The 14,050-nt window shown below is 40.6% G+C and overlaps 1 protein-coding gene across 1 annotated transcript in view; it reads right to left on the minus strand.

The window, feature by feature from the left end:
- Nucleotides 1-268: 268 nt before the first annotated feature.
- Nucleotides 269-14,050, minus strand: part of grm8b (glutamate receptor, metabotropic 8b) — a gene marked incomplete at both ends in the record, with an annotated part of 151,231 nt that continues 137,449 nt past the window's right edge. Inside the window, 2 exons of the mRNA XM_083667148.1 lie at nt 269-318; nt 1,124-1,370. Of these exons, the coding sequence (XP_083523274.1) occupies nt 269-318; nt 1,124-1,370 (297 nt within the window). The remainder of the gene's footprint in view (nt 319-1,123; nt 1,371-14,050) is intronic.

Below are 14,050 nucleotides of genomic sequence, written 5' to 3' on the forward strand. Positions count from 1 at the left end.
AATAATCTTTTAAAATTTGTTTTCCCCCTCTTTGATCACCATCCTATTTTTTGTGTCTTGGATGGTTTGTTTAGTGACCATTAGCTTTGTTTTGTCTGCTTGCAGGAGGCCCAACACAGACATATTTATTTATCTGCCACCCTCTTGTTTTGACACTGAGCAATCTCAATGTCTCTTGTTTGTTGGAAGTTCTGGTCATCTCTGGATCTGATACCTCCAATTCTGCATGTGGAATGCCCCGGTAATCCACATTTCAGAGCTTCTCTCTTCAAATGGCATGGTTAGTGTAGCTGACATAAGTTGTTTTGGTTGATGGCACTACAAAAAGAAAAAAGGGAGAGATTGATAGTTTGCTTATCTACAATAGTTTACACCATAGATTTAGATCAGTGGTCTACTGTACATGAAGCATCATTGACAATCCTTCCATCAAAATTCAGTAGTTAGCCTTGATTACACATTTAGAATATTGTTTTCAAGCCTACCATTGTAATTTGTGTGTGAGATCAATCATGATTTCATTCACAAGCTTGTGTTGAGAAATGTTATGAAATTCTACATTGGTAAAAATAATAATAAATTAAGTTTTAAATTGGGAGAAAAAAAGTGCAGTCAGCACAAATTTGACAGGTAAACAAACATAACCTTGCTGCATGAAATCTCAAACCTGTGCAGACGGAACTGAGAAAGGGCTTTGAAATCTTAATCCGAGCAATAAATTGTTCTATTCCCAGATGACTTAGATGAGAGCTTAATTTATCTTATCAACAAGCACATAGATAATTATGTGTACATTTACAGTTAAGGTGATTCAGCATTTTCAGCAAAACGCCAAAATACAAGTCTAAATGAAATTTAGAATGTTGAACCCCCCCCAAAACAATACAAACGTATGGCTGAATCCTCTCTTTAGATCTGTGTTGGTAACTGGGACTTAGTTAACTGGAGATTAATCATGCATTGATGTCAATGAACAAAATAAAAGTTTTCATACTGATCTCAAGAAAGGATTCAGCCTACAAATAAAAGGAAGTCCTCCCAACCAGATCATACTTTAATAAAACCTGGTCTCTCTCTGTGAGACTATCCTGGATAGATACAAGAGTCAAATAAAATCACTCACTGTTGGCATCCATGCCCTCGCAGAGTTCTGTCTTCACCTCTCCATTGGGTCGCTCGGCGGCCAGATGGGACAGCTTGCTGGTCATGGTGGCGGCGGTGGCGATGACCTTGAAGCTGCGCTTGCGCTTGGGCACGTTCTGCTCCGGGTGGAAGAGGATGATGTAGACCTTGGGCATGTAGAGCATCCCCAGTGAGACGCAGGCGCTCAGGCTGAGGGAGATGGTCAATGTGGCGGTCTGGATGTACATCTGAGACAGAAACAGATGGAGGGGGAGAGAGAGGGAGAGTGACCAATCAGTAAGTCCCAAGTGCTTCAAAGAGATGCTTGAGGAACGAGGGATCCTTTGTGGTTCCATGAGAAAGCAACTTGTGTCATTCCTATACACTGTAGTTACAGAGTTAATATCAGATACATAATTGCTGAAGGTGGTATTTCTTGTTCAACGGTTGTGCTTTTAATGTGCATTTCAATGTCATTGTAAACTGAAGCCATCTATACATTTTCTAACATTTCGCTGAAGTTATCTTATCTAAAATAACTTACAGTCAATGCATAAAGAAGTCTGGGATGGAACTTGGATCAAACTCACAATCAAAGTCTTTGGTTAAGGTGCATTTCAACCAACCAAACATCCTCTCTGCCCACTTACCGTGTACATAGTGTGTTCCCATAAAATGATCACTCACAGTACATTATTGTGGGACCTTCCAACCACATAAGGTAACCCCAACCACATGTCCACACCCCCCACCCCCACCCCCACATGCTGGGCTCAACCAGGCCATACAAGCTCATGCCATGTTACACTACCTTAGCGCCGGTCGAAAACTGCTGACACAAACACCCACATGCCAAACACCACTGCTCTGAGACCACCTGAGTAGTCATGGCAACAGCCTTAGAATCTTGAGCACAACTAATAGTGCTCTCATTGAGTGGTAAGCTGACAGTGGGAATCCTCAAAGGAGATCTACCCATCCATGTCTACAGATTTACTACAGAGTGGTCCTAAATAATGAAGAAGAACTCGGAACAGATGGCAAGTCTCCCTTGAGTCCAAACATCTCTACAGTGGAAGCAATTACATCACACATTAAGGTATCATTATAAAAATGTATGGTAGACATACATAAAGCATACACAAGAATAAAACCATTTAGTGAGCCTCTGAGGAACAACATCTAGAATGATTTATTTTGGGACAACATTTTTTTTTATTACAGACTCACTGATGCACACATTTCAAGGTCAACCGGCAAACATAAAACCATTCCAGTAGAAATGTTTCTAAGAAATCTATCAATGTTATTATCTTTGCCTGAAATCCTAAAAATTAAGTCCCCGCAGGTATCTTAATTGAAACTTGTCGTTTTCTAGTGGGTCTCCAGTTGGGGCAACTCAAAACTGGTGACGAGCCCTACTAGTTTGAACTAGTTCAGCAACCTCCTTAGATCTATAAAAAGAGTGATAGTGTGGGGCTTCAAAAGGCAAGAACCAAAAACCGATAACTCTTGCTTCTAGGTCAGCCAGGAATCTGGGCCATGAAGCTCAGTGACATTTACCCCCAGCGCCTGGCGATGTGGTGACAGCGCCAGAGAGACAAGAGAATGACTGCATCCTAAGCACACAGTTTGGAATGAAAGTGGGGGAAATGGGAAGGAGGCTTGGGAGTAATCCAATTGTAAGTACGTATGGACAAAAGAAGGCCTGAGATGGGGCAAAGATGTTCATTTGAATAGCTTGTCCGTTAATATCAATAGGATTCTCCCATTCAGTCTTCTCCCTTTAGAGGAACATTTGGGATAGTGATGCACTTGTATCATTTGAGCCCAAATCTCCACCTGCTACCTCCACCTGACTACCAGCGTGTAATGGCCCACTTTCTGCTGTATAGCCTTTGTGTCTACTCTAAGTGCCACTTACATTTAGACTAGAAGCATGTAAAGTCCAAATAGCAGTTTTACAGATGACTACTCATTCTACTCTACTTAAACTCTATGTCAAAACTTGAAAAACACATCATCTTGAAAGGGCTTCATAGACTTCAGTGTCCTAGCTGGTCTATGATATGTGTATGCCATCAGAAATATAAGGTGTTTTGCTACTTTCACTCATATCAATTTATTTTGTGGGTCTTTCTAAAGTTTTTGAAAGCGCGCAATTATCTTCGATTCACTGCAGATCTCATATGCTTGAACTTGTTGAAATGCGAACCACATTGTTATTGCTACTATCCATAGCTATCATTTAAGCTCCATTTTGTTGAAGTTTTATTTTCTATGAACAGACGGTTTGAAATGAAAGAGAACATATTGTGGTGATTGGTGAAGTAAGACGCAAATTAGTTTTCAGTCTCTTTATTGACTAGCAAGCTGAGAGACAAAGACTTACTTAACATGAAATTTAACACTGGGGTCATCAAACCGAACAACAATGTCACCTATGGTTTCAGTACTTAATAACGTAACTCTCCAAGTTTGAACACAATGCATGCTGGGAACAGGAAGGCACAATACTAACAGTGTAGCCCCGTCGCTACACTGTCCCCACCAGCATGTCACCTGTCCTCAGCCGACAACAAAGTCCCTATAGCGACGGGGAAGCCGTCCCCGCCGCCTACGAACCCGCGGGGTTGCGGGTCCCTGTTACCCACTATCCGTTTGGTTGGGAGGGCTTGTGGGTGTTGGTGAAACCATGCCAGATGAACTGGATTGGTCTGCAGGTCCATCAGCCAAGGGGTGGTAAGGTGCCAAGCGGTCCCTTATGAAAAACCTCTACCCGCCCCTAGACACACAACTACACTGTGCACAACATCCGAAAGCTGCTCCAACACCTCACAGGGCCCCACCCACTGACTGGTAAGTTTTGATGAGACTCCCCTCTTCCAAGTTGGGTTGTAGACTCACACCTTCTCTCTGATCAGGGCCGCGAAGGTACGGCCCTGACCACAAATGTCATACGCCTGCTTTTGCTTTGCCCTCACCTGTTCCTGGTGCTGCCGGGCGAAATTGTGTGCCTCAGCCAGACATTGTTGAATGTGTTGAGTGTACACCTCAGTGAATACCTGCGCCTCGAAGTTCCTCCCCTGATTATTCCCCTGTGTAGTTCCTCGGGCGCACCGAACCGACAAAACATCTCGCGTTGGGGACCGCATATGCCTGACCATTTCGTAAAATAGTCCATGGCCACAAGGACGTAGCGGTTCCCATTGTCCGTGGTGGGAAATGGACCAGTGTCTTTCCTGCAACCGGCCCAGTAAAACTGTTAGCACAGCCTGTTCAAGGTCTTGGCCACCCCGTAGTGACCTGCCCCCACCAAGCCGTGAACTGCCTGTAGCACCCGTTGGCACCAGTCCATGGGCACCATTAACTGCCACACACTTCTTCCCCGGCCCGGCACATACCAGGGTGGCCCACTGGGAAAAGTAGGGCCCCCCAGATCCTCACAAACTTCAACAGGTGCACCAAAAAGAGTATCCTGTCTGGCTGTATCACCGCCTGGTACGGCAGCTGTACCGCCCTCGACCGCAAGGTTCTGCAGAGGGTGGTGAAAACGGATCAGTTCATCACAGGTCGTGAGCTCCCAGCCGTGCAGGACATCTATTCCGGGAGGTGCAAGAGGATGGCAAGACAATCAGGAACCATAGCCACCCCAGCCATGCCCTGTTCTCTCCATCTGGCAAATGGTACAGCTTCTACCCGTAGGCCATAAGACTGCTCAACTGACACCACCTCAGGTGTTCACATCATCTGTGCAGGCATAAGAGAGCTGTCAATGTGTCGATTAGAAGTTTTGCATTTGCCTTTGGAGTTTGCTATTGGTGTCTGTCAACATGAGGACCAAAGTGATGTCAATTAAGGTCAAGGAAGCCTTTATTAGGCTAAAAAATCTGAAACATAGCCAAAAATTGACAGTTTGGAACATAATTAAAAAGAAGACAAAAAAGCACTGGTGACCTCAGCAATCGCAAACTGGCTGGGAGGCCAAAGCAGACTTCTACAGTGGATGAGCAAAGAATGAAACCATAATTAAGAAAAACCCCAAAACAACTGTCCCACAGATCAGGAACACACTCCAGGAGGTAGGAGTGGATGTGTCAGAGACACCATCCACAGAATATCACCAGCCAAACTACAGAAGCTTCACTGCAAGGTACAAACCACTTCAAAAAGGTTTTTTTGGTTGTGGTTTCAAACTGTGTCATAAAGAACAATGTATTCAATCATAGTGCATGGAGAAATTACAAATATAGCTTATGTCAATGTTAACTACAGCATTCAAGTTATATTCATGTAATGACATTTTATTTCTTCCCTTTAGTTAGGAATCAACGGCCAACCTTGTTACATTGGATCATGACTGTCAAATAATGACATGTACTGTAGAAAACTTTCCTTTACAGTTCACATGCAACTTTGTCACAATGTTGGGTGATTGCCATGAAATGCTGATTTTCAATTGTAAGATGGTATGATGCCGACCGTCGACTGCCAATGTTAAGAAAACTTTCATTTTCAACCTATGATGTACAATGTAGCAATGTTGGATGATGACCATCAAATGACAACCATAAACCAAGTTGCCATGGTATGATGGCGTTATCACATTCTGCTGTGTAACATTGTTCCACAGTTATTATCCATCGTCTCTCATCGTCTCGCACAAGTCAGTGAATCAACATTCTTTTCCATAAGTTTATACAATGTTTGGATTTAGACATTGCTGCACCATACCATTTTCCATCCTGACTGATATACAACAATACAACCAAAAAACAATGTTAATACAATGTAGGTCTTTCTAAAATGCCAATGGGGAAGTGTTATTGTTCATTTTGAGTATATACATTTAGTATATAAAATTGGGTCTAAAATGAAAGCTAAGAGTCTATATTTTGGGGAAATGAAGTAAGAAATACATTTCTCAACCACCTTCCATCATAAGAATAGGAATAAGCAAAGGCATTGACTTCTGGTCAAACATAAAAAAGCCTTAGAAAAGCATCTAAGAAAAATCTACCAGAAAAAAAAGTATTTAAAGGTGTTTAGAAAAACATCAAACCTCATTAATGTTCATGTAACACAAGTAAGAAGTATATGTAGACCTTCCAAATACTAGTGTTTTAACTGATATTGATTTAGTTTATGATTTAATAAGTTATCAAAACTTACCGATTTGGTAACAGAATGACCAAATCAAATCAGTAATGGAACATTCACTTATTGTACAGGTTGTACGGAACCTAAAAGGGTTCTTCTGCTGTCTCAGTGGGAGAACCCTTTAAGGAACCCTTTTGGTTTTTCACAGAGGGTTCTACATGGAACTTCCAAAAGGGACAGCCGAAAAGCAGTGGAAAATCATGCTGTAGTTAGAAACCACTACATCAACATCTCCACCATGCACCGCATCTACATCCTCATCATGCTTCAATAGATGGAGACTTAATTGTTGTTGATAACAGTGGAGGAAGCAAAGCTAGCAAATCACACACTTACACAGTAGAGCGCTAGTAACTTCCATTAAGAATGATGACATACATGTTGTACACTTCTGCAAAAAGGACAGCAAGGGATTTGTCTTCATCATTAAGGATTGCACTGACACACATGGTGTGGTGTCCCTAAGATAGATTATTAGGATCCTTCCCACACCAGTTGCAGTCAATAAATAATGTTTTTTGCAGAGGCTCTCTAAGCAATCTAGGAGCTGATTGAGTGCTCTGTGTGTGTCTGTACATGACATAGGCCTACTGTACTTCTATGTTGTCAAAATATTTGGTGCCAAAGTTAGGCTATTTATTGTGGTATAATGAAGAAAAACGAAAGAAAAAAAATGTCTTTGATCACATTAAATGAACAATTTCAAAGGCAGGTTTATGCTGCTTGTGTTTTGTGACTTTCTATACATTTCCCTTAATTGTAATTATAAGTTTATAAAACAGTACATTATTACCTTAATGAGAATGTCTATTGTATACATTTGCCTCCCTATTTTAGCTACATCTTCAGGCACAAAACTACATTTAAATGCAGAAATTATGGATTTCTGTAAGGGACCCATGCAGTCATTCTGTTACTGGATGTAATTCCACTTCACATACTGTAGCTCAACAACCAAGAGAGATATTTTCAAGGTATGATATGATAGCTTATACCCCATCCCTTGGAGCAGATAGTTTTGGGGAAACATGGTTACATAAAAAACCCAGGGAATTTTTAGTGTCATTCTGTTACCCAACTTTACAGTTGCACAGTTGCACAAAGAGGCAGACAGGTGGATTTACATGCAAGAGGAGCGAGTGAGAGAAAGTTGGATGTGCAATGTGCATTATGACATAGAAGGGAGGGCAGAGACGATGATTTGCAAGCAAGCAGCAAGTCGAAAAAGTGGTAGGTAAGGAGTAAGCAGTGTTGAAGTTGAACAAATATAAATATGATGCTCCTGACCACATGTATTGACTTGGGTATTCTAAAAACATATTGGAGCTCTTTCCTCCGTTTATCAAACAAACATCATGGTCTGTGAGTACCACAAAACAGTAATGTAAAAACAAGACAGTTGTCCAAGTTTCATGATGCTGATATCTTCTAACAACAGGGATCAACTCTAATGATGAGGTTGTTTTAATGATGAGTCACAGCACCCTCCAGATTTTGAAGTATGAGCCCTGGGACAACCAAAGCCCCAGCCTTCCCAGCTTGAGCTGAACTCAATTAAGTCAAGTAGCCAGTGAACTCTTGGGCTTATAATTGTCTGACATAAAAGGGGGGGGGGGAAACATGCCACCCACTGTAGACTTTGTTCACTATCTACCACTTCTGCCATCAAAGTGAGAAATTGCCCACAATGCCCCAGTCAGCAGGCAATTGTGGGCCAGATTTGATCTTGTGGTGGCACATATGGCTGAGTGCTATTAAGAAGAATATAGTAACAGTATTATTAAGAATATATGTGGGCCAGCTCTGGTATGAGAAATTCAGACCTGATACATTCCTGTAGCTACTCGGCCATCTTTGGTCTGAGTGTGGTTTGGACCTGGGCCACATCCACAACAAAGTTGTACCTGGGCTACCCCACACCACTAACAACTTTGTTCCCCGGGCCAGAAGTTTTTTGTGGCAAAGGCCTGACTTAGTTAAGGAAATCAGACTTGGTCCAGTTCTGGACCATCATTCCAAATGGTTACTGGGCAACATCCACATCTACCAAGATGTGGCCTTTTCATGGTGATGATTGGGCTAAGGTACGGCCACTGGAGCTGGTCCATTTCTGGCTCAGGGAAGAAACATTCTAGCCCAGGCTTGGCCTATTTGTGGAAACAGCCTGGCTTAGTTATGGCAGATGGCCCTGTTCTACTCAAATTGTGGTCCAGATCTGACAACTGTACTCCAACCAGATCGGGCCCCCTTATAGATGTTCTGTTGAGTGTGCTGAGATCCAGCCTTTTGTATGATAACCAGATCACGGTTGCATTGTCTGAAATTTCAAATTTGTATAGTAACTATAGTTCTGTTCCTTTATTCCACGTGTGATGTGTCAAGATTTCAATTGGGTTTTTAAAAGATACCCAATTAAAGAAGGCTTGTTCATAATAATCAAATATTTCCTTCGTCTGAAAATAATCTTTAGGCCAGGAGAAACATAACTATTTAGGTTTGTTTAAATAGCCAATGCTAAATTCAGATAATTGTAGCCACTGCTAATAAAAAAAGGTGCTATGGAAATACTGACCAAGTTTCACATTTGTGGGTTAGGGTTAGGGTTAGAAAAAAATCACCAAGTATTTAATTTGATGCAATTTGAGTAGATTCGGTTGTGCAATTTAAAACTTGGTTGAATGCCCCAAGCACATTTCTTTGTGAGCGGGGTCTAAAATTAGCTGATGTTAGCAGTAGTTGTTTGTTTAAAATAATAAAAAATGATGGATAATGCTGGATACTCTCCAAGTGGGAAACTCAGGTATCATCTTTCTACAATAAGTTGAAAATATCAGAGTTTCCTAGTTCAGACATGTGATGAATGCAGCATACATTTCTTCTACCCCAAAGGCTTCTTTCCAAATAAGGATCCATCTGATTATAACATTAAATATCACAAACGTTTCCTTTCAGGGAAGGCAAACAGTTTGAGCACAAAGGAGGGCAGTAGCGAAACAATACAGAGACTCAACACACAACACACTCACCACATAAAATACAGGTCATATCTAGGCTGTGCTGGGTATTTATTTTAGTTCAGGGCAGATCAAAAACTTTAACAAAATCCATTCTAGTCAGGTTAACTACAATTTAACTGAAGCAATCTAAACTGTTGCATAAGCAGCCTAGCCTTCGGCCTCCTGCCAAAGAACTCCCATCAAATTACATTGAGGCCATAGCTTACATCCAGCCTTAATGAGTGGATGGGTATCAAGTGTGTTGTCTTCACCGGCCACACCTGAGTCTAATTGGGTGTCTCCTATAAATGGAGGATCTGTCAAGTGTTTGGAGAGTTTATTGGAAGTCAGAGAAAGCTGATGTGTTACCAGTTTGTTTGCTTATCCAATTTGTTCAGAAATAAATAGTGTACCCTGCGTAAGTAATGGAGTAATCAGATGTCCAAATTAAGCATTCAGGTTTAGTACTTGGTCGACAATCTTTTGCATGCAATAACTACCTGAAGTCTGTGATCCATTGCTCCATTGTTTCTGATAAAAAGAAATCTGATATTTCAGCCTAATAATGTCTTCCTTGACTTTCATTGACACTGCTTTAGTCCTCACGTTGACAGACTCCAATAGCATACTCCAAAGGCAAATGCAATGCTCTTATGCCTACACAAATGATGTGACGGAACACACCTGACTTACCAGAAACACCTGTCAAGCCAATTGTCCCATTAATTTTGCGTACCCTGAAATAGGGGGACTATGCATAAAAAGTGTTGTAATTTCTGAATGGTGAAACCGATATGTACACAAATACCATCAAATAAAAGCTGAGAGTCTCTACTTTAACATTATAGATGTTTTGATTTCAGAGCCAAAAGAAGAAAAAAATGCTTCACTGTCCCATTACATATGGAGTCTTGGAACACAGATGATTTGTCTAATGAAATCTAGATTTAGGCCTATCTCAAGTTAATTGGCTCAGATCTTGTCAGTTTGCTTTGAAACTTAGAATTCTGGGATCGCTTAAACCAGGGAGGTCACTCACAACCTGACCAAATCTGAGAATATAGAACAAATAGAATATTCATAACTGAATTATTTTGTCAGTTTAATTCAGATTTGGTCTTTTTTTATTACCTGGCCACACTGACAGATTCATAAAAACCAGATTAGACGAGTCCAGATTTCTTCAAATGATCTGTATGTTTCATTTTATTTGATTTTGCTGAGTCTGTCAGTGTGCTACAGTCAGACCATTTATTTCTAAACACAGACCATTTCTGGAAGTCTATCCTCTTGACTGCTTCTGCTAAATTTGACTGTGGCAAGCTGTAAAACTGCTAAAGTCTGCACACAACTGACAAAAAAACTGCAGCTTTCAGTTATGAATCTCAGATTGTATCACTTCTGTATGCTTCCGTAGTTCTATATTCTTAGCCCAACTGACAAGATCTGAACTGTATGGCCCAGGCTTTAATGTGCACGAAGAATGGCAAGCTTACTTTGTTGAGCATTTCTTTGCAAATCCAAAAGATGACCAAGCAACGACAGTAACATATTTCGTCTACTCTTATTATACATACTGACAATGCTCATCCAGTACTGGTCCCCAACATTCAAACCAACACTGGCCTAGTAACAATGGGAACTTATTAGAGCCATACACCACATACAGTATCAGTATCATAAACAAAGTTCCAACTGTCACCCAGTACTGGTCCTCCACATTGAGACAAAAAGTGGCACAGTAACGACAGGAAGGCATCAGGGCCAGATATCACATTTCAGAGCTGTCCCATGAGCAAAATGCCAACACTCATGCAGCACTGGTAATCCACACTCAGACCAAAGATTTCCAAAAACTACAGGAACTTACCAGAGCTGGCCCATGAGCAAAGTTCCAACTGTCACCCAGTACTAGTCCCTCACATTACTATACAGAAGCCTGGTGCAAACTCAGATTACAAGGCAACCTCACACCTGAACAAATAGGTAAGATTACAGATGTTCTCTGAATCTCACACCTACTCATGAGTAAACAATTCGTTTTAAACTATGCTATGAGATATGAACCCAACCCCACCTTCTGCCTCATAGCCAATAATTTACTGTATCTCTGAGTAAGTATTTGGATCACAGCTTAAACCCTTGGGTGTTCTGTACTACATACATTATAAAGTACTTGTATGAGGCATGTGGCCAATACCACTTGATAAAAAGTGCAAACAAGCACAACATAAAGTGAAGCAATAATGACAAGGATTTGTTGATAACATTGGACACTACTGTGCCCTCTCGCTATGCACCTTTATGCAATGGCATCAGTGTTTGTTCATCCAAAATTATATATGGGTTGTCTTGAACTTCTGAGAATTAATTCAGGCCGGGTGTCAAATGAAAGCAAAGAGTCTATATTTTTGGGATATGAAGTGGGTACCTTCTCTAGTGATGCTCTGTTGTTGTTTGTTTTGAGGTATTTTTTGCCGAAAATCTTATAAATAAAATGCTAAAAATGTTAAATTGGATTTAAATGTGAAAAGTGACTTGGCCAGTCAAGAACTTTTTGGCCCTGAAAAACTCCATAGTTGCTATGGCAGTATGTTTTGGGTCATTGCCTTACTCTGATATTTTCAAACTTAAGGTATCATATGATAGTTAACACACACTCTTTCTGCAGACATATTTGAATCTTAATTTGGAGCAGAGTTTTGGCGTATCTTGGTTACATAAAAAACTCAGGGAGATTCTGTTACCAAACATTGAAGCTGCACAGTTGTTAAAGGAAATGTTTTTTTTTTTTTTTTTTTCTGTTGTTATTGTTCAAAGTAGTCATTGTGCATAGAGGTGTATTGTTTGTTAAACATTGCTATCAAGGGTTTTTGTTTGGCATACATTTAAAAGTGACAAATCGAGTCCCCAGGTCATTCTGTTACCATGGAATTGCACTGCTGGAGCTGTTCACCATTGTTCCACTGACCACTGATGGGGGGTCATTGCCGCCCACTGTCTTGTATATTCATTAGAGTGTTGAATTGTCTGAAAGTTCAGATTGTCAGGTATACCATGTGACACACAACACATTCACCCCTCTGGACATGAGAAGATGTCTGTGACAAAGATGTCTGTGCATCTTGCAAAGTGCGCAAAACTGAGATATTCCCCCTTCACCTTTTCTCACCCATGTCTTAACAATGGCAAAACAAGATTAAATTACATTACAGCCTACTGGTGATAGTTGTTCTCTATGGCAACTGTAGCAAACAGACCTCATCATTACAACAGAGATCGGAGCTAAACAAATCTCAGTTTTGGCGTGTCTGTATTCACAGACTTGAGTCAAAACTGTGGCTGATGAACATTGATGGGGGAGGGTAATCATTCTTATTACAATGCTCCCTCCAAATAGGCTATATTTCATTATTGTTAGCCTATACCAGGGAATATATCAGGGAGGATCAGGGAACCTTACAACCTAATAAAGTTCTTTGAGGGGGGTTCACAGCCATGTCCTGCAATCTAGATCCTTGAAGGGACCCAAAGTTACTGTACATTACCACTAAAGATACAGCGGACACCCCTACAGTAGGCCTTCATAACAACTTGTTCCTCTTTGAGCTGTTATTGTGAATCTTCAGTCACACATTTGATAGACTTAATGTGTGCACAATGGAATACATAGACCTATACCTGTCTCTGTCACACCATATTCAGAGTAAAGGCTGTCATAGAGCATAGGCAATTGTCCTATAAAATCCATCTGAAATTCAAAACCCTGACTACTGTCTCGATGAAAATGTCTCACTTCATTCTGTAATCCATAGGTAACAATATGAAAGCAAGTTTTGCACTATTCATTTCAAAATACCACTAAAACATTTCCACCGTTTCTCAAGCAGTGCTGTCGCTGCCCATGAGAGCTTTGGTAGAAAAAATGTGTGATGACTACAACAAACACTATGAGTCGAGAGGATTTTTTTTGTTGTAAATACGAGTTGGTCCCCATTAAAATACCTTGACAGCCTTTTTAAACAATTTCCTCTCTTCAACCTGCCGTTCATGAGCTGGTCTGCTATAGCCTACCATCCTTTGCTGTCCCTCACTCTATCCCTACCTGCTAGCTCTCATTATCCCTTGATGCCCTTCTCAGATGTATTCTTGTCAGTGCACATGGCATGTAAACTTTTTTTGATTTATTCATGAAAGCTCTCATTTCAATCAAGTGAAATATGTTCAATGTGAACTTGATGGCCTGAGCAGAAAATTCATGACACACACTGCGCTCTTGGCATTTTTCACTATGAGTTAATTAATATACAATTTCAATTTTCTGCCCGCCCAATTCAGTGGTACAGAAAACACTGCCATATATATTTCATGTCTGACATAATTGTATCAAGTGTCCATGAAGACACAAATAAATGAAGGTTTATCCAAGGACATAATTTTCTCCAATATAATGTAATTTATAATTTGTCTTTTTCCAAATTGAAACAACAACCCATAGGCTAGGCCTTACGCTGCCATTATTGTTAATTCAGAATGAAAAAATAAATAATTACAATAATACAAATTAAATTGAAATATACAATTAATATCAGCTCACAAATTGGGCAAGGGAAGATGCTGATATGCGCTACACAACAAGCCCATCCATTAGAATTGCTCAAAATGACCCCCCCTGGTGGTTGTAATGCTGAGATGAAATACCTCAAATAAAATGTGTGAAAAAAGTCAGTTGACTGTCGCAGTACCTCTGCGATACTGTCGCTCAACCAAGA

The sequence above is a fragment of the Argentina silus genome (assembly GCF_951799395.1).
Source record: "Argentina silus genome assembly, chromosome: 3".
Lineage (NCBI taxonomy): Eukaryota > Metazoa > Chordata > Actinopteri > Argentiniformes > Argentinidae > Argentina > Argentina silus.